This window comes from Schistocerca americana, chromosome 6, assembly GCF_021461395.2.
Source record: "Schistocerca americana isolate TAMUIC-IGC-003095 chromosome 6, iqSchAmer2.1, whole genome shotgun sequence".
NCBI lineage: Eukaryota > Metazoa > Arthropoda > Insecta > Orthoptera > Acrididae > Schistocerca > Schistocerca americana.
The window spans coordinates 216,969,261-216,995,161 of NC_060124.1; the positions used below are offsets into that span (position 1 = coordinate 216,969,261).

General features: G+C 43.4%; 1 protein-coding gene across 1 annotated transcript in view; it reads right to left on the reverse strand.

Annotated features, from left to right (window-relative positions):
• Positions 1-391: 391 nt before the first annotated feature.
• The window catches only part of LOC124620059 (KH domain-containing, RNA-binding, signal transduction-associated protein 2-like), a 529,510-nt gene continuing 504,000 nt past the window's right edge, over positions 392-25,901 (reverse strand). Inside the window, exon 4 of the mRNA XM_047146727.1 lies at positions 392-907. Within this exon, the coding sequence (XP_047002683.1) occupies positions 392-907 (516 nt within the window). The remainder of the gene's footprint in view (positions 908-25,901) is intronic.

Consider the following 25,901-nt stretch of genomic DNA (forward strand, 5'->3'; position numbering starts at 1 on the left):
ATGGTGCCTAGTGTCATTACTATTCTTAAGGTTTTTGTAAATGAACTTAAGTTGTATTGCCAAGTTAACTTAGTATTGGATTTTGTCTATTGGGTAAATTCTAAAAGCTCTATGGTAAAAGGTTCTTTGATTTTATGGTGGTAAGCCGCCGTTATTGTTTTTAAAGCTCATTCTCTTAACCATTTGTTAAGTTCTGTAAGTTATATGAATTTGTTGTTATTTAAAAGAGTTTAGTATTTGCAATTTAATAAATTGTGTACAGAGTCTGCTGTTTGGATATTATTGGGTGGAAATCCTTGGATAGTTGTCCTATAAGAACACACATTCCAACCCTGAGTAACAATTGAAGCTGTTAAGTAGGAGAAACAGTGCATAGCAGTGGAGCAGTCGATCAGTCGGCCGGTTTAATTACAACTCGTGCTGGAGGTTTTGGGCGCGCCGCGCGCCTACCTGCTGTGGCGGCGGCAGCCTGCTGCTGCTGCTGTTGCTGGGCGACCACCGCCGCCGCCGCCGCCGCCGCGGCTGACGCGGCCGCCTGCGCGCCGCCGGCCACCGCGACGACGCCCGCCGCCCCCGTCGCGACGCCCGCGGCTGCGGGCTCGAGGCCGCGCAGCGCGGGGTGCAGCAGCGGCGCCTGCGCAGACACCTGGGGCGGCGGCGGCTGCTGCTGCGGGGGCGGCGGCTGCTGCTGCGGCGCCGGCTGCTGCTGCGGGGGCGGCGGGGAGGCGACGTGGCGGCCCCCGGGCTGCGCCGCCGCCGCGGGGGGCGGGCTACCGGGCGACAGGCTGCCGGGGGGCGACTCGGAAGACGCCGGGCTCGCCGCCGCCAGCAGCGGCCGCCGCTGCATCGCCGTGTTCAGGATCTGCATCTCCCACATCTGCTCCTGCCTGATCTCGTCGTTGTAGTCCTGCAACACGGCAACGACATTCCGACATGCATTTCGCTTTATGACAGTGCTACAGACAAGGCGACCGCACACGGCGACGACTATAATTTTATATATACACTACTGGCCGTTAAAAGTGCTACACCACGAAGATAACGTGCTACAGACGTGAAATTTAACCGACAGGAAGAAGAAGCTTTTCAGAGCATTCTCACAAGGTTGGCACCGGTGGCGACAGCTACAACGTGCTCACATCAGAAAAGTTACCAGCCGATTTCTCATACACAAACAGACCGGCGTTGCCTGGTGAAACGTTGTTGTGATGCCTCGTGTAAGGAGGAGAAATGCGTACCGTCACGTTTCCGAGTTTGATAAAGGTCAGATTTTAGCCTATCGTGATTGCGGTTTATCGTATCGCGACAATGCTGCTCGCGTTGGTTTAGATCCAATGACTGTTAGCAGAATATGGAATCGGTGGGTTCAGGAGGGTAATACGGAACGCCGTGCCGCATCCCAACGGCCTCCTATCACTAGCAGTCGAGATGACAGGCATCTTATCCACATGGCTGTAACGGACCGTGCAGCCACGTCTCGGTCCCTGAGTCAACAGATGGGGACGTTTGCAAGACAACAACCATCTGCATGAACAGATCGACGTCGTTTGCAGAAGCAGGGACTATCAGCTCGGAGCCCCTGGCTGCGGTTACCCTTGACGCTGCGTCAGAGACAGGAGCGCCTACGATGGTGTACTCAACGACGAACCTGGTTGCACGAATGGCAAAACGTCATTTTTTCGGATGAATCCAGGTTCTGTTTACAGCATCATGATGGTCGCATCCGTGTTTGGCGACATCGCGGTGCGCACATTGGAAGTGTGTATTCGTCATCGCCATACTAGCTTATCACCCGGCGTGATCGTATGGGGTGCCATTGGTTACACATCTCGGTAACCGCTTGATCGCATTGACGGCACTTTGAACAGTGGACGTTACATTTCAGATGTGTGACGACCCGTGGCTCTACCCTTCATTCGATCCCTACGAAACCCTACATTTCTAATGCACGACCGCATGTTGCAGGTCCTGTAAGAGCCTTTCTGGATACAGAAAATCTTCGACTTCTGCCCTTGCCACCACATTCTCCGGATCTCGCACCAATTGAAAACGTCTGGTTAATGGTGGCAGAGCAACTGGCTCGTCACAATACGCCACTCACTACTCTTGATGAACTGTGATATCGTGTTGAAGCTCCATAGCCAGCTGTACCTGTACACGCCATCCAAGCTCTGTTTGACTCAATGCCCAGGTGTATCAAGGTCGTTATTGCGGCCAGAGGTGGTTGTTCTGGGTACTGATTTCTCTGGATCTATGCACCCAAATTGCATGAAAGTGTAGTCACGTGCCAGTTCTAGTATAATATATTTGTCGAATAAATACCCATTTATCATCTGCATTTCTTCTTGGTGTAGCAATTTTAATGGCCAGTAGTGTATCATCGTCACTAGCAAAAGATGAAGAAACAGATTCAGTATGTGAGAGCATTGAAAGGTTAAATCGATGTAGGTGAAAGGAAACTGTAATAATTGAGGAGACTGACGAAGGGAAAATACTCCTTTTCTTCTGCAATATATTACTCTTTGAACATGTTCACAGCTACAGACGAACTCGTTGGATTTCGTGCTGAAGTTGCTTTTGTTATGGCTATACTGCTCGCCATATGCTGGTGCCTGTGCTGACACTGAGAGACAACATTTCGGCCGATACGAAATACTTGTCATCCGATTTTTCTAAAACTGTGAACTGAAAAAGTTTTATTTACTGTACATCTTACAGTCTGATATCTCCACTTGATGAAGAACTGAATAGTTTTTCGTTAATCATCATACTTACTGCGTTGCATCAATTAAGTAAAACGTCATCTGTGCTGAAAGACAGCGTTCTGGTCGATACGAAATACTTGATATCCGATTTTTCAGAAAGCATAAGATGAGAGTTTTTTTGTACATGTTACAATCTGATATCTTCGCTAAATAACTTAATCAATTTCATTTCGTTATAAGCTACAATTACTGTGCTGCATCAAATTAAGTAGAAAAGTTCGAGAAATTTGAAAGATTTTCCAGAGGTAAAAGCGAATTGCCTAAACTCTACATATTGTTGATTTTAGCTCATATACTAAAGAGAATCAACTGTAGATAAGATATGAACTTTTATTTAAAATATATTTATTTTTTTATAATTGAGAGCAGGAGTATATCTCGTTTCATTCTAGATTTATTCGGTTTTATATCCGAAAGACGGTCGTGCGGACGCGCCCATTCACTTCCCTGCGCATAGACAATCATGCGGTCATAAGAGCTCTCATATCTCATGAACAATTCAGGATATCTAAACGAGATTTTCTGCAAATGATATCCCTAAAAGACATGTTGAAAAGGAAACCATAATATGAGTTTGCGCAACAGTCTTACTCAGAGTTTCTGCAGCACTAGCTGGGGAGCATCAGCGGAAACATTGCTAACCTCTGTAATCGTCTCTTAAAGTGAGTACTGTGCACTAGTGTGGTTTACCAGCGAGCTTGTCAAGTACTTGGGCATCCACTTCAACCCTGCTGTGAGAATTACAGCTGTGTATATAAAGATTATCCCACTATATTGGCTAACAAAGTTCAGCCATGTAGCCCCACCTTCTCTGCAGAGACAAGAGGCTTTGCTGAAGGAATACGCGAAAGTAATGAACAATCCTCTGCTTCCCATCCACGAAAGTACTACAGTTTTAGAAACAATTTGACTTTGCTCTACGAAATCTATTCTGAGAGTGGTCCAATAACTTGTAGCTGCTGACTTTAACAGGAATGCTAAATGGGGCGAGAGCTGAAGTGATAGTGCCTCGCACGTGAACTGTGGCCATATCAGTGCTGTAGAAAAGCCTACGAGATTTGAACTTCCATGTCAGATAGACTCCGAATGGGAAATGAAATATGCAAACAGAATATCCACAAGTGGGGCAGCCACCCAGCTATGGTTGCGACTGTCGGGCGACAAATGCAACTTTCCAAAAAACATCCCTGAACTGAGGACTAAGTGCCCATCAGGGGAGTGTGGCTAACTTCTTCAACGCCACACCGCTCTGGCTTGAATGGGTCGCCAATCTAAACCTCTGAATACGAAGGTACAAATTGAGCAATGTATGTGTTGCGATGTGATGTTCTGTTTTGTTTTATTATCTTATTGTAATCAACACTTAATCCTATTTTATTTGATTTTATTCTGCATTCTTTATTCATGTATTCCATTGTTTATTTTATCTTTCATAATAACCAGTGTATATCAGGTGTGTAGCGTCGTGGACTAAAATCCACAAAAGTGCTAAAAACGTATGTCTGTATGCATGTTTTAAGTCTCCTTCTAAACCACAGGACTGATCTCAACCAAACTTGGTACACATATCATTTACTATCTGGAAAGAATCGTTGTGCGGTAAGAACCACTCACCTATCAAAGGGGTGGGGGTGGAGTTGAAAAAACAATGTAGCCCACGAATGAGTGCATTTAGATACTTGCAGCGAATTTTACACATAACTTCAAACCTTTACGAAACTTTTTCTCGCTGACGATTCCCACAAAATGATGAAAGGAAAAACACTGGCCGGATACTACATTTATGCTGTTCATGCAGTAAAACTGCATGATGTTATAACTTATCACTTCTTGACTACCAGTTCTATTCTCAACACATTTCGCAAATAGTACGCAGCTATATCACTGGATGAATATCCAAAAGTACGTCATTGTACATTACATAGTTCAGTAGATACGAGCACCGCAAATATTAGGTTGCGTGAAAATGAAACCAAAGAGCGGAATTCGCTAGACGTACAGGTGAAATATGTGTACAAATACGGGTGAACTATGTTACATACGAAACTTTCCTGGCAGATTAAAACTGTGTGCCAAGCCGAGACTCGAACTCGGGACTTTTGCCTTTTGCGGGCAAGTGCTCTACTATCTGAGCTACCCAAGCACGACTCACACCCCGTCCTCACAGCTTTACTTCTGCCAGTACCTCGTCTCCTACCTTCCAAACTTTACAGAAGCTCTCCTGCAAACCTTGCAGAACTAGCACTCCTGAAAGAAAGGATATTGCGGAGAGTTTGGAAGGTAGGAGACGAGTTACTGGCAGAAGTAAAGCCGTGAGGACGGGGCGTGAGTCGTGCATGAGTAGCTCAGTTGGTAGAGCACTAGGCCACGAAAGGCAACGGTCCCGAGTTCGAGTCTTGGCCTGGCACACAGTTTTAATCTGCCAGGAAAGTTTCATATCAGCGCATACTCCGCTGCAGAGTGAAAATCTCAATCTATGTTACATACGTTTGAAATATGATTGACATGTGCCTATGTGAGCAAAGCAATGGGTAAAATGATCATCCTAAACCCCCTGGAATAATTTCAGTCAAATTTGGTACATATATTCGTTAGAATCCGACCACTACACCACTAGCCTCCTACTTTGGTTGAGTGTGATAACGTGGTGAGAGAAGGGAGGATGAGGAACTGGACAGAAGGCGAAAGGGGAAAGAAGAGATAGGTATGAATGGGAGGAGAAGGAAGTTCAAAGAGAAAGGAAAGCGTTGGTGATGGACTAAGGCAGTGGGAGGAAGAGATAGGCAGAGAGATGAACAAACAGAGAGGGAGGAAAAAATGAACAGAGAAAGTGAAGATCGGGAGGTGGAGTTGGACGTAAAAAGTGGAGGGAAAGAGATGAACATGGAAAGGGGGAGGGGAAGATAGACACAGAGTGGAGGAGGAGGAGATTTCCAAAGAGAGGGAGAAGGAGATGGAATAGAGAGGAAGAGAGGATGGATAGAGGGGAAGGAGCAGTTTGACAGAGAGGAGAGGAGCAGATTGAAAGAGGGAGGTGGGAGGAAATGATGGAAAGTGACTGAGGTAGAAGGAGATGGTCAGTGACTGGAGTTGGAGGAGGTGGAAAAGGGAAGGCGTGGTGGAAATGAACAGTGGGAGGGTGGGATCGAGGTGATGGACAGGACAAGGGAGATTGGGGGGGGGGGGGTGAATGGATAGAGAGAGTAAGGAGGGAAGGTGATAGAGAGAGAGAGCATGGGTGCAGAGAGGACGGAGAATGAGGCACTTAGAGAGAGGGAGAAGCAAGAGATTGAGAGAGAGAGGAGGGAAGAGAAGATGAAGAGAGGGATAGGGTAGATGGAGATGGGTCAGAGGCAGAGGAGGTGGACAGATAGAAAACTGGAATAAATAAATAAGTGGGCAACGCCTCGTTCCTCGGTTAGTAAATAAATAAATAAAAGAAGGCGGAAGGAGCTGCAGAAATGAGAACAGCAAAAATAAAATTGGGGATCTTGTAACACACAAAGTGAAGCAATTCTGTTACCTTGCAGGCAAAATAATGAGTTGAGGTTGTTATAAGATGCATATTAGTGCATCCAAAGAGAGTATTCCTCGCCACGAGAATTCTAGTACTATCAAACATGACTATTAGCCTGATAAAAGAAATATATGAGGAACTACGTCGTAGAAGTGATTAAAGGGCATTGGGAAAACGTAAGAGAGGAAATCAATGCGTTTAAGATACTGAATTGAATAAAAATTAGGACTGAGTGGACTGATAAGATAAATAATTTGTTAATTCTGTGTAGAGTAGGCATCATTAAACAGACGAATGGATATGTTTATATGATGTACAGGGTGACAGTTACCGAACTATACAAAATAAAATCGTTATAACTTTTGAACTGTTTGCGTCAGGACATTCAAACCGCATGGTTGGCCGCGAGGCATGATGGTAATTAGTATGGTTTGGTTTAGTCCACTTTCAGTTGGATGAGTTCGTCAGTAAGCAAAACTGGCGCATTTGAGGGACTAAGAATTCGCATTTCGCGATCGAGAACTCTCTTGACTGTCTGGTGTGCAATGAGCAGTCACAGAATAATCGATGCGATAATCCTTGACGACACGTGACTACCGAAAGGTATGTGAATGTTTTGCAATATGCTTTCATCCCCACTATCCAGACTGACCCTAATTTCCATACGATGTGGTTCATGCAAGACGAAGCTCAACCCTATCGAAGCAGAAGAGTGTCTGATGTCCTGGAGGAGCACTTTACAAACGGCATTCTCACCCTGGGGTACCCAGAGGTCACTGGCATAAGCTTCGATTGGCCGCCATATTCTCCGCATCTGAACACATGCGACTACTTTTTGTGAGGCTATATTGAAGACAAGATGTACAGCAATAACCTCAAAAACGCTGCTGAGCTGAAAACAGCCATTCGCAAGGACATCGACAGCATCGATATTCCGACACTTCAGCGTGTCATGCAGAATTTCGCTGCTCGTCTGAGCTACATCATCGCAAACGGTGGCAAAGATATCGAACATGTCATAACCTAAATCTGAGTATCTAGTGACGTTTCGTGTTTATAATAATTCACGTTTTTTCATATAGTTCAATAAGTGTCACTCTGTAAGTTAAGAAATTAAGAAAAAAATTCGTGTTAATAAAGGAAGGAAAAAATTCCAAAGAGACAGAGAGAGATTGGAAGTTGAGTGTACGTACTACTTTGGGGAGAAGACACTGGCAGTCCGAGTTAAATCAGTCAGAATTACGACGAACAAAAGAAAAAAAGAAAATTAAAATAAAATAAATAAAAAAATTAGAATACTCAAATTTTGAGAAATCATGTGGATTATATTTCTGTCATTACCTTTAAACATATATTTACGAGAAAGCAACGCAGTAATTCGGTGGTAAGTCATGTTCCGTTGAGGGGCCGTAAAATAATTTTGCGATGATATCCTACATCCACTCATTAACGCAACAGATACTTTTGGCCCGCCCTGTGGCTTGCGGACAGCACGGTGCGTAATGGTGGCTATCCACCCTTCTCGCCATTAACGCCGCCATCTCACGGGCGTGGTGAGAGCGCTCCTACATCATTTTCAGCACCTGTAAGGTTCCACTTGGTGCGTACTGCTCGTTATATGTGCTCGCATTCTGCGCCGTGTTATTAGCCGTTGCGTTAGTCGTCCTTTTTTCCCCCCTCTCATGTTACTGCTGCTGCTATTGTTCTGTTTACGCTTCGCCCAGCCGTGAAAAATTTACGCCCGCGGTCGGCGCGGCAGGCAGAACTGGCCAGTGCAAAACGTGGTGTGACGCCGAATTAACCGTTGGACACTTTCTGCGCCGCTGCTGCAATAAACTAACGCCGGTTTAGAGTTGCTATGACAACAGACCGTACAGTGCCAACTTTCATATTTACGTAGCGGCGCTTCGTGTCGCGCCTATTACATTGTAGTTGCGCTCACCTGTCAGCTCGTTAACTGTCCCAGGTAACTTACTGCCGCTAGACTGCAGGTCGCGCTTTTGATCTTCGCGCTAAAAACGAAACCTTTTCAATAACAGGAGCTGGAATTCAATGCCTACGTTACAAATTGCTTCAGCTCATTCTTTACCGGTATTTGCAGCGGATAATACTCTTAGTTCAAATGGGTGCTATTGGTGCAACTTAGGGACAGTTTGTCAGCAGAATTTCCTGACTATTCGTAACATTTAATGAGCTACTATGTAACAAATTCACATAGCAAATACTAGGGGCGGCCTGTAGCCGGCCGGATTGGCCGAGCGGTTCTAGGCACTATAGCCTGGAACCGCGCGACCGCGACGGTCGCAGGTTCGAATCCTACCTCGGGCATGGATGTGTGTGATATCCTTAGGTTAGTTAGGTTTAAGTAGTTCTAAGTGTAAGTAGGCTGTTTAGGTTTCTTATTCGTAACGCCACGTAGCGCTCTGTGTGAGAATCACTGGCTGTGTTGTGTGCAGTCTGTGTCTAGTTTGCATTGTTGTCTGCCATTGTAGTGTTGGACAGCGACAGCTGGATGTGAACAGCGCATAGCGTTGCGCAGTTGGAGGTGAGCCGCCAGCAGTGGTGGATGTGGGGAGACAGATGGCGGAGTTTTGTAATTTGTCATGAACTGCTATATATATTATGACTATTAAGGTAAAAGGCAAGAAACTGTTTCATCTCTGCTATATCTTTGTCATCTATCAGCGAGATCGATAGCCTGCAGTGTCCACTATCAACGACTCCTCCAACGGTCGATAAGAGGCGACAGCTGACTGTCACATGGGCACAGCCAGTTACAAGCCACAGATAGAACTCGACCAGCGAGTGCCTGCAACACAGTTCGAAAAGTGCTGTGCAAAAGTCCCTGCCCCACTTACATCTTGCTTTCGTGTCATACCTGCTTACTGAATTTCGTAGGGACTACATTTGGATTGCTGTTTCACGCATTATTGATGGATTTGCAGGATTCTGGAATATGTAGATGATTCTCTTGATGCGTTATAGAATTATTGACGACCTGGCACAGATTGGAGTACTGAACTATTACCTGATACGAATGTGTTCATATTTTCTGTGTAATAAAGAGTGTGTTGCACCAAAGTGGGTGTAATAATCACTAAATTAGAAGAAGGTCAATTGACGCAGAAGTCGAGATAAGAGATACTGGAAAATATAAACAGCGACAAACAATAATACAGGCAAGGAACATTCATGGATTATAAATTGAAATAGTGTATTCATTCACTACGAATAATTTCTTATATTGCCGATAGACTACACAGTTGGATAAAATTAACTATAAGGAATACATAAAAAGTGCCATGTGTAGTTCATGACGATACAAACAGTTACCAGGCGCCATTGTGTGATCAGCGATTTCAAGTTGCTGGTCCTACTACTGCTTCATACAATGGAGCCATTATAATTCTACTCTAACCGTTCTTGTGCAATGAATCAAAACAAAATAAAACACTGACTCTCTGGCCAGTTGAAGTTCAACAAGCACCTGAAAGAAAAAGAAAGTCCAGTGCCGTGCTACGTATTTAAAAATGGGACGTCATAGAGGTAGCGCTGTGAAATTCTTGGTACACGTTAGTAGAGTTTTAAATACCAACTCCAAGAAACGGCAATTGCACTGCAACGGCATTTGATCCTGTTTCAGCAGATTATGCAATTCTTTAACACGCCATGCTTCACATTTCAGATACAGGGTGAAAAGCGGCCTTGAGGAAGACTTTTCTTCTGAGATGCCAAACTGCTCATAAATTTTTATATTATGCTTGCTTAAATTTTATTTTCCTAATGACATAAATGTCAGTAAGTTATAACTTTTCTTTTACAATATAAGTATCTGATTAATTACTAATGTTTCATTTTCATTCCAGTTGAGAATTATATACTCAGTATGTGACAAATGTCTGAAATGGTAGTTACTAAACTTTGGACTCTTCTGAAGCAAACAGTGAAGTTTCACTTAGTACCATCTTCCGCAAGGGAGCAAATTTCTGCAAGTAGAAGTATTTTCAGCGTTTCGTTTTCAAGTTAATGATACAGAGACACCTACTGTCAGACACTGTTCATTATACTGCACTAGAAGAATTGTGCATTGATTATTCTGCCTTAAACTCTCAAGCACATATAATACCGAAGAAATTAGATTCTTCTAGAATTTGCAGGGCCATAGTATCACCTTCACTCACCACGGGAGGCTCAAGGCTGGGATTGAGAGAATACAAGAACAAAACGTAATTATACCAATTAAAACCGGCCAGTGTGCTACACTGCTAATACGAATGCCAAAGCCTGCCGGAAACCTTCCTCTACGTAGCGACTGTAAAAGTAGGTCAGGGAGCCGACATCTGACGATACTGGATTACAGGTAGCACTCTTAAAGCGTCTGTTAGGTATAAACTGAAACGTTTGTGCAAATCTATACGCCCTCCAAGTTTAGCAACGTAATAGCCTTTCTCTGGGAGTTGACAATGCCTCAGTTACGTTTCTGAATTGTGTGGAACAGTAGACTAGCTGTATCTCCAGTAGGTTAACTGCATTGACGACGCTATCGTCACAGAGACGTCAAGAGAACGACGTGCATAGGACCTATAAAAAAATTTCCCGTATGTTGCAAAGTAACTGAAAACTCAAACAAACTTTCTAAATGTCGTGTAACATATTGATGACATGTGTTACGCAGCGAAGGGTTAAAGCGCACAAAGAAACGCGAGTTCTGGAAAATTACCTGCTGCGAGAAAACTTCGGAAAGTACAATATTTTTTACTTAAAGCCAACTACTGTAGGAAATTTTTCTCATCTTTGAACTAACACAGCAAAACTTTCCTACCAGTTAACCGCCTATGGAAGAAAGAAGTAGCAGTCACATAAATGCGACACATCTCTCCAGTCCATATATGTTGATTTAAGATACGCAGCATTCACGAAAATATAGCAGTGTCCAAAATTTCCGAGATTCATTTCATTCCCGGCGCAGAAGCGTCGTCAGCGCAGTAACTATGGTAACGTTAACTAACAACTGTAAACAACTGATGTGCGTTAGACTAGTGAGCAGGCGGTTGGTAAATAATGGACATGCGGCCGTACTGTGTCAACGTTATTGAGTCCCAGATCACAAAGCAGCGACATCTCTAAATCAAGTGTTTAAGACTTTCTCCTGAACGCTTTAAAGCAGAGAAAAGTGTGAACAAAATTTGTTCCGCACACCATGAATCCCGAACAAAAACAAAGACTCATGGACACGAGCAGCATCTTGTCTGAAATGTGCCCGCATCTCGTGGTCGTGCGGTAGCGTTCTCGCTTGCCACGCCCGGGTTCCCGGGTTCGATTCCCGGCGGGGTCAGGGATTTTCTCTGCCTCGTGATGGCTGGGTGTTGTGTGATGTCCTTAGGTTTGTTAGGTTTAAGTAGTTCTAAGTTCTAGGGGACTGATGATCATAGATGTTAAGTCCCATAGTGCTCAGAGCCATTTTTTTGTCTGAAATGCAATCCAAGGACAATTCTTTACCGGGAAACTTGGTTTTATCAGGACGAACCTAGTACAGGACGACAAAGTGCAGAAATTCACATGAAGGGTCAGCCATTTGATGACGTAAGCTAAAGTGAGGTGTAAGTTAAACGCCGGCCGGTGTGGCCGTGCGGTCTAGGCGCTTCAGTCTGGAACCGCGTGACCGCTCCGTTCGCAGGTTCGAATCCTGCCTCGGGCATGGATGTGTGTGATGTCCTTAGGTTAGTTAGGTTTAAGTAGTTCTAAGTTCTAGGGGACTGATGACCTTAGATGTTAAGTCCCATAGTGCTCCGAGCCATTTGTAAGTTAAACAACATCCAAAACAAGGATTTTTGAGTGTATATTGAATATACTAATGTTCTTTGCTTCTTACTCAAGAGGAGGGAGATTATGTACAACACCTGAAGCATTCAGACTACAATATTTAATCTTTTTTTAAATTAATTCAGTCACGAAACTTTTTGGACTGACGGGCTATATACACCAGAGAATTATCTGATCTACACAGACTTTTCGAAACAGCTTTAGCACAGATGTACCTCGGAAAAACTGCGATGTGACTGAGCCATATCCTGAACCCCCAAAATATTAAAGGTGGTCAAAACGAATTATTCGTCAATTGACACTGAGGCGTTAGCAATGACTTTGGAGCTAAGAAAATCTGTTTGTTTAAGTATGGTGCTAAATTCCATCCACTCACTAACCATAAGCTGAATACTGATTTATGTCTCCCGAGTCAAATGCGTTCCGAGGAAATTCTGCGGTGACAGACACTGTTTCTATTTAATTTTGGTTATAAAATACAATATACAAAGGCTGACATATCAGTTTGGTTGGTTCTCCGGATCTCATAAACGGAAAATAATGCTTTTGTTCTACGCACGTAATTAAATATAACAGCGACTCCCATTTACGCTCGGAAAGTTGAGAGTGCTAAGGCACTGTTGCCTGGGAGATCCCGAAATGTAGGTTGAGCGCTTTAACGGAACGGGTTTGCCTAACAGCCCTTTCCATGAGCTGTGTGTGGGGTGTGTCTTACGTCCAGTTGTTGATTGTAGGTAGATGTAGCGGCAGTGTATATTTTAGGGTCTTACTCTTGTGCTCAATGATACCGATAGAATGAGGAACCCGGGAGCTCCGGGAAATTAATGCTAAGTCTGGTGAACATAAATTTTACGTCCGAACCTATTTTCTCAATGCTGGTAAACGCTGATACTGGAAGTTTCTCCCACCAACTGGAATCGAACCGGCTACCACCTACTCAATCGCCACTGCCCAGGCGTACGATAGTGACCTCGGGTACGGGGTTACGGAGGCTCTCACTGCACCCTGTAATATGATACAGCTGCAGCTGATGGCCAGAGCATCTTCTGGTTGCCAGTCAGCGAGTGTTTATCGACATGTCGTATATTAAATATAGAACGAGGATGGGGAAAAAATGCCACCCCGTGTCCAGACAGGCACATCATGGATTCTGCAAAAGTTTACACTAGGTTGTGGTCCGTAATACAGGTCGTTTAAGGAGACTTACGCATTTACCAGGAACACAGTTTTTATCTGCCAAAGCTCTTCTGAAAGTCAGGCCGTAACCCGTCCGAGGCTCTTCTCATTGTAGTAGATACCGGTATACTCCCTAGCAGCAGGTGGCCAGAGGATATACACTGATAAGCCAAAACATTATGACCACTGCCCACCGAGACGTTGAATACCACCTGGTAGAGTTGCCGGCACGTGACATGGTAACAAAAGTATATAGGAGGAGCAGACACGGACGGGGGATCATCTTAGCGAACATATGTGCTCCAAATGAGGAAATCCATTGAAATAAACAACTCTGAGAAGGGGCAGATAATTATTACGCCAGCGAGTATCTCGAAAACGGCGACGCTGGCCGAATATTTACGAGCTACATTCGTGACATCGACGGGAGGAGGTAGAACGACAGTTAAACTAGCACTACGAACTACATGATTCAACGCCCACAACTCTTCACTATTTTAACATCCAACACTATGCCAAAACGAACGATTATCCAACGTCTGGGAACTTACGGAGCCAGTGACAATGTTTCCAGTCCCAGATGATTCTTACACCACTAAGTCATCTCAGCACAACCAGCCTGGCCTGCAGAAGAGAACACTCGCTATTGTTGATTACTTGACGTGTATCCCAGCGGTGGGTTTCGAAGGCTTTTCTGCTCTGTAAAGTAGGACAGATGGTGATCTGTGTCATCTCTGCCGAGAGAACACAATGTTGGAGCACTCACAATTGTTTCGAAGCACACCATTTATAGTACACTATTGAACATGGAGCTGCGCAGCAGACCACCCCTAGGTGTTCACACGTTGACCCAACGACATCGTTAATTACGATTGCAGTGGACACGTGACCATCGGGATTCGACCGTAGTTCAGTGGAATCGTCTCGGCTCTTCGAGCAGTTCGCGTGATTGCTACACTATTTCAATCGTCGTATAGACAAAAGTCGTCATCGAAGTGAACGGTGGCTCGAAACGTGCAGCGCGCCACGGACGCAGGCAGGTGGGACCAGTATTATGCTATGGGAAACAGTCTCCTGCCCTTGGATGGCCCTGTGTTAGTGATCGAAGACACGCTGACAGCTGCGAAAACCCTTCGTCCCTTCAGGCTTGTGCCTTTCCCAATGGTGATATCATCTTTCAGCAGAGTATCTGTCAGTGTCTCGGAGCCAGAATCGCGCCACAGTGGTTTGATTAGTATTACAGTGAACTCGGGTCGATAGCTTCGCCAGATATAACGCCCACTTAACCCATCTGGGTCGCTGTCGGGTGCCATCAACACGTACGCAGATCAGCAGCCCGTTATTTTCGCAAATTACGTGATCTGTGCGTAAGCATCTAATGACACATACCTCCACAAACCTACCAACAAACTGTCGGATTTCTGATATGCAGAATCGGTGATGTATTCCGTTCCAAAGACAGACACACATGCTATTAAGCAGGTGGTCAGTGTTGTGGCTCCTTAGTGTATGTACAGAGCTCGACACATTTCTGGAGCCACGTGGGTTATAACGGAGGTCGCAATACCAAACTTTCGTTAACTCACACGAACGATGGCACAACGTTATTACTGATGGCCAAAGCACTGATACAAAAATTATAGATATAGCAGTCACCTGCAATGGTTTCAATCAAAATCTGCAAAATTCGATTTTTTTCTTTTTTGTGTAAAAGAGACACAATGTTGTATTTCATCGACAAATGGTTCTCAGAAGCTGTTGTTTGTCTGATCATAGTGTTAGAGAGAAAATACAACTGTGGAAAACCTTAAATAGCTTTCACAGCAAAGCACTCAGAGCGTTTATACAGGGTGGTTCATTGATCGTGACCGGGCCAAATATCTCACGAAATAAGCGTCAAACGAAAAAACTACAAAGAACGAAACTTGTCTAGCTTGAAGGGGGAAACGAGATGGCGCAATGGTTGGCCCGCTAGATGGCGCTGCCATACGTCAAACGGATATCAACTCCATTTTTTTAAATAGGAACCCCCATTTCTTATTACATATTCCTGTAGTACGTAAAGAAATATCAATGTTTTAGTTGGACCAGTTTTTTCGCTTTGTGATACATGACGCTGTAATAGCCACAAACATATGGCTCACAATTATAGACGAACAATTGGCAACAGGTAGGTTTTTTAAATTAAAATACAGAGCGTAGGTACGTTTGAACATTTTATTTTGGTTGTTCCAATGTGATACATGTACCTTTGTGAACTTATCATCTCTGAGAACGCATGCTGTTACAGCGTGATTACCTGTAAATACCATGTTAATGCAATAAATGGTCAAAATGATGTCTGTCAACCTCAATGCATTCGGCAATACGTGTAACGACATTCCTTTCAACAGCGAGTAGTTCGCCTTCCGTAATGTTCGCACATGCATTGACAACGCCCTGACGCATGTTGTCAGGCGCTGTCGGTGGATCACGATAGCAAATATCCTTCAACTTTCCCCACAGAAAGAAATCCAGGGACGTCAGATGCAGTGAAAGTGCAGGCCATGGTATCGTTCTTCGACGACCAATCGACCTGTCTTGAAATGTGCTATTCAATACCGGTTCAACCGCACGCGAGCTATGTGCCGGACATCCATCAAGTACATCGCCATTCTGTCATGCAGTGGAACATATTGTAGTAACATTGGTAGAACATTACGTGGGAAATCAGCATACATTGCACCATTTGGATTGCCATCGATAAAATGGGGGCCAATTATCCTTCCTCCCATAATGCCGCACCATAAATTAACCCGCCAAGGTCGTTGATGTTCCACTTGTCGCAGCCATCGTGGATTTTCCGTTGCCCAATAGTGCATATTATGCCGGTTTACGTTGCCGCTGTTGGTGAATGACGCTTCGTCGCTAAATAGAACGCGTGCAAAAAATCTGTCATCGTCCCGTAACATCTCTTGTGCCCAGTGGCAGAACTATACACGACGTTCAAAGTCGTCGCCATGCAATTCCTAGTACATAGAAAAATGGTACGGGTGCAGTCGATGTAGATGTAGCATTCTCATTACCCACGTATTTTAGATTCCCGATTCTCACGCAATTTGTCTGCTACTGATGTGCGGATTAGCTGCGACAACAGCTAAAACACCTACTTGGGCATCATCATTTGTTGGAGGTCGTGGTTGACGTTTCACATGTGGCTGAACACTTCCTTTTTCGTTAAATAACGTAACTATCCGGCGAACGGTCTGGACACTTGGATGATGTCGTCCAGGATACCGAGCAGCATACATAGCACACGCCTGTTGGGCATTTTGATCACAATAGCCACACATCAACACGACATCAACCTTTTCCGCAGTTGGTAAACGGTCCATTTTAACACGGGTAATGTATCACGAAGCAAAAACCGTCCGCACTGGCGGAATGTTACGTGATACCACGTACTTACACGTTTGTGACTATTACAGCGCAATCTATCACAAAGTGCAAAACGTGGTCCAACTAAAACATTCATATTTCTTTACGTACTACACGAATATGTAATAAATATGGCGGTTCCTATTTTAAAAAACGCAGTTTATATCCGTTTGACCTATGGCAGCGCCATCTAGCGAGCCAACCATAGCGCCATCTGGTTTCCCCCTTCAAGCTAGAGTAGTTTCGTTCTTTGTAGTTTTTTCGTTTCATGCTTATTTCGTGAGATATTTGAACCGGTCACTATCAATGGACCACCCTGTGGACGCATGTAGGTAATCATTATCACTGATAGCGTCCCAAGCGAAATGCGGCATTGATGGGGGCAGCAGCGACCAACTTACTTAGAATCCACTTCAATGCGAGCCGGAGAACCCGGGCCTGCACCTTTGGCCGCTAACTTGGTGCTGATACCAAGGACTTCATGAGGCTTCGACGCCAGAACCTGCTCACCTCTCAGGTCGCTGGTGATACTCAGTACCACAACTAAACGTGAAGTCAACGGCACAAAACCCCCATCACTCCTGAATGCTCTGTGCTTTCGAGAGTCGTTCCGACCTACTAGGCCGCCCACGTGGAGACGAGCTGGAGCAACAGCCAACACTATGCCAAAACGAAACGATTATCCAACGTCTGGCAATTTACGGAGCCAGTGACAATGTTTCCAGTCCCAGATGATTCTTACACCACTAAGTCATCTCAGCACAGCCAGCCTAGCCTGCAGTGCAGAACACCCGCCATTGTTGATCACTTGACGTATATCCCAGCGGTAACCTCCACCCTATCTCTGTGTTGTAGTTGTGGACCACTCTGACTTTGTTTGTGAATGTTAAAGAAAAATCGTTGTTTCGGCGTCTAGTGAGTAAAATCTTACGCTGTGGATTGAAAGTGCTATTGACAATGGATTTCAGATCGATTCCGTATTCCTGGATTTCCAGAAGGCTTTTGACACTGTACAACACAAGCGGCCCGTAGTAAAAATGCGTGCTTATGGAATATCGTCTCAGTTATGTGACTGGATTTGCGATTTCCTGTCAAAGAGGTCACAGTTTGTAGTAATTGACGGAAAGTCATCGAGTAAAACAGAAGTGATTTCAGGCATTTCCCAAGGTAGTGTTATAGGCCCTATGCTGTTCCTTATCTATATAAACGATCTGGGAGACAATCTGAACAGCCGTCATCTGTTGTTTGCAGACGACACTGTCGTTTATCGACTAATAAAGTCATCAGAAGACCAAAACAATCTGCAAAACGATTTAGAAAAGATATCTGAATGGTGCGAAAAGTGGCACTTGACCCTAAATAAGGAAAAGTGTAGGTCATCCATATGAGTACTAAAAGGAACTCGTTAAACTTCGGTTACACGATAAATGAGTCTAATCTGAAAGCCGTAAATTCAACTAAATACCTAGGTATTACAATTACGAACAATTTAAATTGGTAAGAACACACAGAAAATGTTCTGGGGAAGGCTCACCAAAGCTGCGTTTTATTGGCAGGACACTTAGAAAATGTAACAGACCTACTAAGAAGACTGCCTACACTACCCTTGTCCGTCCTATTTTAGAATACTGCTGCGCGGTGTGGGATCCTTACCAGGTAGGACTGACGGAGTACATCCAAAAAGTTCAAAGAAAGGCAGCACGTTTTATATTTTCGCGAAATATGGGAGAGAGTGTCACAGAAATGATACGGGATTTAGAAAAAAGGCGGTTTTCGTTGCGACGGAATCTTATCACGAAATTCCAATCACCAACTTTCTCCTCCAAATGCGAAAATATTTTATTGACACCGACCTACATAGGGCGGAACGATCACCACGATAAAATAAGGGAAATCAGAGCTCGTAATGTAAGATATGTGTGTTCATTCTTTCCGCGCGCTATACGAGTTTGGAATAATAGAGAATTGTGAAGGTGGTTCGATGAACCCTCTGCGAGGCACTTAAATGTGATTTGCAGAGTATCCATGCAGATGTAGATGTAGATGAAAGCTTAAGGTATAATCCAAACCGTAATTTTGTAATGAATGGGTGACAGTCAACTTGTGGCAGTGTACGCTTTGACGGTCCATGTGGAATACATATGCTAGATAGTTTTTTTTTCTTTTTAATTCGGAGTGGAACGTAATGTAAGGGGACACAGTTGCCTCCTTTGGCAGTGGCGACTAAAATCGTACATTTAGCTACCCTTTACTGCAGCAGGTGTCCAACTGCATAGGAGTTAAAATAAGTGGAGTGATATCTACAGGTGAGGCATGTAAATCACTGTCAACCATCCAACTAGGGTCCAAATGCACTTACTTGTAGGTTTTTGCTTCACATCACAAACATAGCTCTTCGTCGTTGGTTATGAATTGGTAGAGGAGGGGACGCTCTCAAAAATAAAAACAACTGGTATTCAAAATCATTTTTATATTTGTTATCATTATAACTCAGCTGTTATTGCTGCACTACTCGCATAAGTGAAACATAAACCATACACATGCATTGTGACAACATTCTCACCTCCTGCTACCTTGTCCATCGGCGCACTCCTCCCTTGTCAGCCTACGCACGGCATTCCCCACCATCGTCACATTCCCCGAAGATATTTTTGCAGGCTCCCGACTCACTGGGGGTGGAAAATGCACCATGGTCACATTCCCCGAAGATATTTTTGCGAGCTCCCGACTCACTGGGGGTGGAAAATGTGAAGGATGTTTATAGTAGTTTTGTATCTTAACCTACTACCTCGAAGCTTGTTCTAATGGAGTTTGCTGAGAACGTGTGTGATGGTATCACTCAACTTAGATTAACTCCTACGCAAGTGAACAACTACGTTTTGAATCGCTTCAAGTTTTTGTTAATGAAATTGTGTATGAGCCACAAGCCTACCTCAAACTATGTCGAAAGACTGGACGTGCGATTGGTTTGGATGCAATACCCTTCACCGGTAAGTTATGTTTTTTTAGGGTTCTCTCAATAACTTTCATTCTGGTAATATCCTTCCCAACAGCAAACGTCCAAGGAAGAGTGGCGTGTTTCGTCATGGGATCGTTTAGCTGGAGCGAGAGTGTTCCAGAGATGCTTAACAAATTCCAGCGGCGTGCGCGTCACGGAGAGTTTACTACAGAAATTTCGAGAGGGTAATTTTGAGGAAGAGCCAGACAAAATATTACTTCCTACCTCATACGTCTCGTGAAATGACCACAGCGAGAGAATTCGGGAGATTAGAGCTAACACAGAGACCTGCCGACAAACATTCCTTCGACGCACATTCGCGAATGGAACAGGGCACCGATGATCAGTTCGTGGTACCAAAAGTACCCTCCGCCACACACTGTCCAGTGGCTTGAGGAGTATTGACGTAGATACTTGCAAGTATTTGACGAATATGAATTGACGCATATCTTCCGTAGCGTAGCTATTTCTTTCCATTGCAATTGAAATTTGTGGTAAGGTCTTACGGGACCAAACTGCGAGGTCATCGGTCCCTAACCTTACACGCTACTTAATCTAACTTAAATTAACTTACGCTAAGGACAACACACACACCCATGCCCGAGGAAGGACTCGAACCTCCGACGGGGGGAGACGCGTCGACCGTGACAAGGCGCCTCAGACCGCTCGGCTACACTGTACGGCTTTCTTTCCGTGAAGGCACATATCAGGATCAACCCTTGTTATTAGGATGCAGACTAGAAATGTATTTCTAATTAATTCCTAACGTAAATGAGTCACGGGGAAAAAATTCATTTGGACATATCTGGTTGTCCGCAAGAGACTAATGAATGATGCTTAAATTAACTTCTCGTAATGTAAGAGTCAGTTACATAAAACTCATTTCGACTACGTTGGAGCTCCTCACAAAACTCGTGCATGCCGCGTAAATTATCTAGCTGTAACAACTCTAAGACATGGGGATACACTGTCAACAAAATCTCACATTTCGATGCCGCAGCATTAGATAGGCTGTACGGGCACAGGAAGCAGTTGTTTCGCATAGTGTTAAGAGTTCTATTTACTGTGTATTTTCGTCTCATTTAAGATCCATTACCTGCCATTGGCAATATGATAGAGTGCCATGTACAAAACTGCGGTATGTCTGTGAACATTATTGCGTAACGTGAAGTGTGGAAATACTCCGCCGCGCGAATGGGACAATTTGCACAGTAATTAAGGCGCACGTGCAGGAAATGAATGTGTCAGTTCTTGTATTGATGGAATACTAATGAGTATCGTTTATGCAGCAACACTGCACACATTGAATGGCGATACAAAGGCATCGAGGCTGTTCACATAATACGGAATAAACAGAGTAATGAGAAAATTTTTAATCTATGTACACCATTTCTCAAGAGTAGTTACTTTTATAATTTTTTGTTCTGTATATGTGTATTGGAATCTAATTTAAGAATTCAGTTACATCAGATGACCCTAAAGCAACAGAAAATATGAAAAATTAATAGCTCTAATTTGTTGCGCAAATTTATTTTCATTTACGATTATTTTCAGCTGCTATTCATATACTTCTGTTTCAAAAATCTAATGAAATAAGGCCTAATAATGAGGGACATAAATTATCAGAATTTAACCTGTCTCACTAAAGTTAGTTGTCGATCCAGAGCATTAGTTGTTCACAACTGAAAAATATAAGTGACGAAAGGAGGATTAATGTTTATCTCCGTGTTTACGCCTACTCCATTACACAGGCTATGAACAAACTAGGATAGTACTTGAATGGGAAGGGAACATTCCATGTGCTTCACGAAAAAATGAATAAAATAACACATTCCGGCATTTTCCATTCTCGATGTAAGAAGACCATTTAGATATCTAAATCTGGATATACCGGATGGTTCTGTTATGATGTCATAAACTTTCAGGGGTAATGGAGAAGGGTTAGTCTATCAATATGGGGTAAGGTACCCTAGTCCGGAAAGGATATAGTCGAAAAGTATAAACGAAAACTCTACTCCCGTTCCACATTAATCCCACGGTGTGCTCAAACTAAAAGCCCCAACAACTGAACCTCGATCATGACGTACAGAATTACCCCCCCCCCCCCCACCGCGGGTCTCCTAAATGCCCTCAGATATTTTCCCCTACTGACGGTAGAGTAACAGTGCGAGTAACTCGATGTCAGAGGGAGACGGAAAATCCTGTCCAGTACAGTAACAATGAATTCCACTTATCTGCATAAGTGCCACAAGCTGCTAAACAGTTGTTTAAAACATGATCGCAAAAGGTTCTGTTGTATCGGTTCTAACATGCTCCATGTAGTCTGAGAAGTTTCGCAGGCAGCGAGATTCTTGCCCGGGGAACTTTTCCAGTCTCGAAAGGCGTCTCGAATGTAATTCCATTCAGTTCTGTCCATTGCAACACCTCACTCAGCAGTGAAAGTTACGATGGAGTCTCTCCAAGGTACAGGCCACTTAGTCACACGAGTAAGAAGTCGAAGGGACCAAACATGTATTTAAGTAGTCGAACACAAAACTGCGATAGCGCTGCCGTGTAATGTTAGCACGAATCCTAGGGTAAAGTTTGTAAATCTATTCTACGGTTGTATAAGTGAACTATTACATGCAAGAACAGCTGTGAAATAAGATTGGCGAATCAAAAGTGTACAAGTTAATACAACAGTTCATGTAGCACTTACAGTTACCAATTGTTGGCTACCGTAAAATCGGCCTAAATATTCGAAACTCTAGTGACCATTGTACAAAAATAAACGCATAAATACGGGCATAGCAGATTAAGTAATATCTCCCTCAACGTCTGCCAGGTACAAAACGTCTCACAACCTTTCTAAAGATAGGTATACAATCTTTTTTTCTGAGAATGCAGACTTCCTCGGCGAATCTCGATGATAAAATCTTCTCAGGTTGACAGTCGGGTCAATGCGCCGCTCCAAGTCAACGTTTCAGCACGTTTCTTATTTTCCATCTTCAGGCGAAGATGGCAGGTGAGAAACTTGTTGAAACATTGCCGGAGAACGAGGCATTGATTGGGCTATCAACCCGAGAAGATTTTATAAATCTCGTTTTCTCTCTTCTGGAAAAAGTGTCTGTTCCAGTCGACAAACACAGTCTAGGCCTTTGTTCAAGAGAACACTTAGAGCCTTCAGTGTCACTCAGATGGCAGTTTTTGCATATTTGGAATCTCGTAAGCGAGAAATTTGCGGAGAAAATGACAGATGATACGGAACTGAGACGCCGTTATTTAAAATCTTCCACAATAAGGGATCAATGGGATTGTGTGGAGCATATTAGCTGTTTTTTTTTTTTTTTTTTTTTTTTTTTTTTTTTTTTTTTTTTTTTTTTTTTTTTTTTTTACCCTCAGTTTCCTCTGAGCTGCAGACGTAGAAGTGACATATCGCTTCCTTATCCATGGTCATTTCCCAAGATAATCTTACGTAATCTCTTAGGTTGAGGAAAAACATAAATTATTGAATAATAGACACTAAAATGTACAGCAGGAATTTTGCTGTTTACTGATGAAATCCACATCTAAACCCAACAGCGGGTTTGATTGTTAGTTGTGTTAAACTGGACTGAACAACAAAATTCAGATGGTTGTGAAGCAGATATATTTGACCATTGTCACACATGGTGAAGTAGAACGATCGTAAAAGATGCTAGGCGCCTAAAAGTCGCAAGAACCTTCTGCAGAAGAGGGACAAAACAATAGTTTTGAATGTAGTAGAAGGTTGACGTGAAAATACTTCTGGTTAAACTGATAAGTGTGACGGAGTTTGAGGGGAGAGACAATCCTTGGCAGTGGTGGAATTGACTCGTCCGTGACCTTGAAGTATAGGAGAAACGAATCAGTCCGTCAGTAAAAATATGGTATGGAGCCGGAAGATACATCCAAAATTCTGGCAAGAGTTGCTCCGAGTGCGTGTATGAGTCGGAATTAAGACAAGCAAGGAGTTAATACAAGCAGTTCAGTTACGTATATTCTGAAATGTAGTTTGTCTGACGTCACAGGCAGAGGAAGTTTGTAAATACGGGTAGTTAGGGGTAGTGCTCCTTATTTGAGGCAGATCGTGACGGATTAGCTGAGAGAAGACCTTGCCAGTGGAGGCGGACCAACCTCAAGGACACGTAAGTTGTAAAGTGAAACTGTGTACAGTTGTGTGCGAAATGGCTCTCATAAATGCACAAATGTTTTATTTTGAGTGGTGGCACTAACTACATACTTAGACGGAGTTAGCTAAGATCAAAACTGCATCTCTCGTTCTGCTGTGGTATGTGCCTCAGGTGCACTGGTAAGAAGGGACAAGCTCACTATCTTGCTGTGTATATAATCGGTATTTCTGTGGCCATATTGTCACGATTGAGTGGAGAAAAGTAATAGTGCGGGGAATCTATTAGTAAATGTAGTTAATCAATGTCGTAAGTATCCAGATGTTTCATGTAAAAAGTCGCGCTTGGCAGCAGTCTTTTTGGCACAGGCATCGCTGAATATGTGAGTTATGTTCGTTATCCTATCTCCCACTGATGTCACCAGTTCACAAGTGTACTAACTGTGGGTAGACGACTACTCTTAAGTAATGGTTCCTGAGAGGGTTCTTCGAATTCTGATATGAAGCACATATCTCTTTGATGTGGAATATAAAGAATATGTATACTATCTTAACTGGAGGACACATCGCCTCAACAATACAATCTGTTTTTACCAGACACATTTCGTCACTTATTGGCTGGCCATCTAATCTCCTCCCTGGTTTGTTATGTCATTCAGGAGAGTAGGAGTGTGCCGTCAGCAGCAGTGCAACGTCAGAACTTGTGGTGTGAAGTCAGACAGGTGAGTTCTGCAGAAGGCCGAGTCGCGAACTGGACTGACTCTGCAAATCAGGCAGGTTGGTTTGGGTGTGACAATACACTCCTGTAGCTCAGCCGGCAACCACTGCTGCATGTTCATTTTCATGTAGACGATGTGTGTGATTGCGCTTTTTTAATTCAGTTATGGAAATAGATGCAACGATATTCAGAGATACACGACTAAGTTTCGTGCTCAACCATAGTGGTACGTTTCGGACTGTTACTATAAAAGTGAGTAAGTACTGATGGTTTTGTTAATATTCTCTTTGCAAGAAAACTAGAAAGGTGAAAGCCTTAAGTAATGGGTTCACGCATCACTTGTCCTGTTGGTGAACATTTACATTCGGCATTTGGCCGTAAATATAACATCGCAGCTGTCACAAACATACTGGGTGATAAGAATCAGCCTCTCTGCTTGTCATTCGTCAGATTGCAATATGTCAGCGTATTAGGTTTTATTAGTTGTACTCTCAAAAACAAAACACAAAAAAGCCGTTCTGTCTCTGTCTGTCGAGATCTAACATACTATGAATGGTCATGAGGTTGCTAGAAATAAAACACTAAATTACCAACCTCGTCCAACGTATCAGACAACACATTTAGTATCACGTGCCACTGTTTAAATCGTCTTCATTGGCGTACAAAACATACACCTTAATAGCTCCCATCTTGACTAATAGTAGTCAAACCGAACTCCTGTGTTCACGTTGTGTTCTCTGGTGTAAATCATCTGGCAACAGAATATTAATTTAAGAGATGTAAGATAACAATTCTTTTTTTTTCGGTCCCGCCTCTGAATGCGTAATTGTACAAACGGTAATAACTTTATAGACTTCTGAATTCATAATTGTTAATCAGCGTGTATTTGTGTATTATTGGGTAAACAAACAAATATTCATATTCTGTAACAACTTCGTGTAGTAGTCCGTTTTGTTTTTCAGCCGAAAGCCCGCTACCATGTTTAGGCTGTTTAAGCGACTGATGGACGAAAGGTGAAATGTCTCATTGGCGGCAGTATCCAGTTCTGTCTGGTAGTGCTCAAAGTAATGGAATTTTTATGTGCCTTTTTTTTCACGTGAAGCAATATTTATGGAGCTGCTTTTGTGTGGCTTACAACAGCATGGAAGAAAAATAAAGCGCCATACTTCACACTCAAGATCACACTTACAGTTTGTGGAGGTACTATACAGAGCACTTAGGTAACAAAACATACTAAAAGTGTCAGTAACGAACCAAGCAAAACAAGTTCATAGCTTTGCAAACATCAGGCTTAGTTGACAAAGCTACTTGATATATGCTGCGGACAGAATGTGTCATATTCATGTATTAGTGCTCATTAA